This window comes from Chiloscyllium plagiosum, chromosome 44 (assembly GCF_004010195.1).
Source record: "Chiloscyllium plagiosum isolate BGI_BamShark_2017 chromosome 44, ASM401019v2, whole genome shotgun sequence".
NCBI lineage: Eukaryota > Metazoa > Chordata > Chondrichthyes > Orectolobiformes > Hemiscylliidae > Chiloscyllium > Chiloscyllium plagiosum.
The window spans coordinates 9,955,750-9,956,569 of NC_057753.1; the positions used below are offsets into that span (position 1 = coordinate 9,955,750).

The window sequence follows — 820 nt, forward strand, 5'->3', positions numbered from 1 at the left end:
GACCCAACTTTATTACAGCTTCAGATCCCCTCAGCAAAAAGGCCGAGAGAAAGTAGCTTTTTAAACAGTTCAAAGTCAAAGCGCGCACACTCCCCACCCCACCCCCAACCACTTTCTTTACTATTGGTCACCACTGAGTTGTCCCTTTGTAATTGGATCCTTGGTACAGCCTTAACCTGGAGGAAGTATTGACTCACTCAGCAATTTCAACCCATACCCTGTATAGCGCCATCTGCTGCAGTGGGATTCAAACCCGGGATCCCTGGAACTGGGTTGACAGTCCAGTCGATACTGGCACTCGGCCGTCGCTCCTTCAATCCCCCTGCGATGGTATGTGAACTCGCTGGTGCCTCCGGAGATGGGAGGAGCGAGTGAAGTCCTTTCCGCACAGGGGGCAGCTGAACGGCCTCTCCCCCATGTGGACCCGCCAGTGGGTCAGCAGGTTGGAGGCCTGGGTAAATCTCTTCCCACACTCGAGGCAGGAGAACGGCCTCTCCCCCGTGTAAATCTGCTGGTGGGAGGAATCGCTGAAGGCCTTCCCGCACTCGGGGCAGGGGAATGGTCTCTCCCCAGTATGGACCCGCCGGTGCTTCAGCAGGGTGGAAGAATTGCTGAAGGCCTTCCCACACTCAGGGCAGCTGAAAGGCCTCTCCCTGGTGTGGACCTGCCGGTGCCTCAGCAAGTTGGAGGAATTGCTGAAGGCCTTCCCGCACTCGGGGCAGGGGAACGGTCTCTCCCCTGTGTGGATCCGCTGGTGCCTCAGCAGGTCGGAGCAATTGCTGAAGGCCTTCCCGCACTCGGGACAGGGGAATGGCCTCTC

General features: G+C 57.9%; 2 protein-coding genes across 3 annotated transcripts in view; one reads left to right on the forward strand and one right to left on the reverse strand.

The window, feature by feature from the left end:
• Positions 1–820, forward strand: part of LOC122543651 (zinc finger protein 91-like) — a 331,816-nt gene that overhangs the window by 83,803 nt on the left and 247,193 nt on the right. The window lies entirely within an intron of this gene.
• LOC122543538 (gastrula zinc finger protein XlCGF49.1-like) overlaps positions 7–820 on the reverse strand; it is a 2,394-nt gene continuing 1,580 nt past the window's right edge. Inside the window, exon 2 of one of the 2 annotated variants that reach the window (XM_043682338.1) lies at positions 7–815. In XM_043682338.1, coding sequence (XP_043538273.1) covers positions 314–815 — 502 coding nt within the window. In that variant the 3' untranslated portion in view covers positions 7–313. The remainder of the gene's footprint in view (positions 816–820) is intronic. The other variant, XM_043682339.1, reaches the window with a different exon arrangement.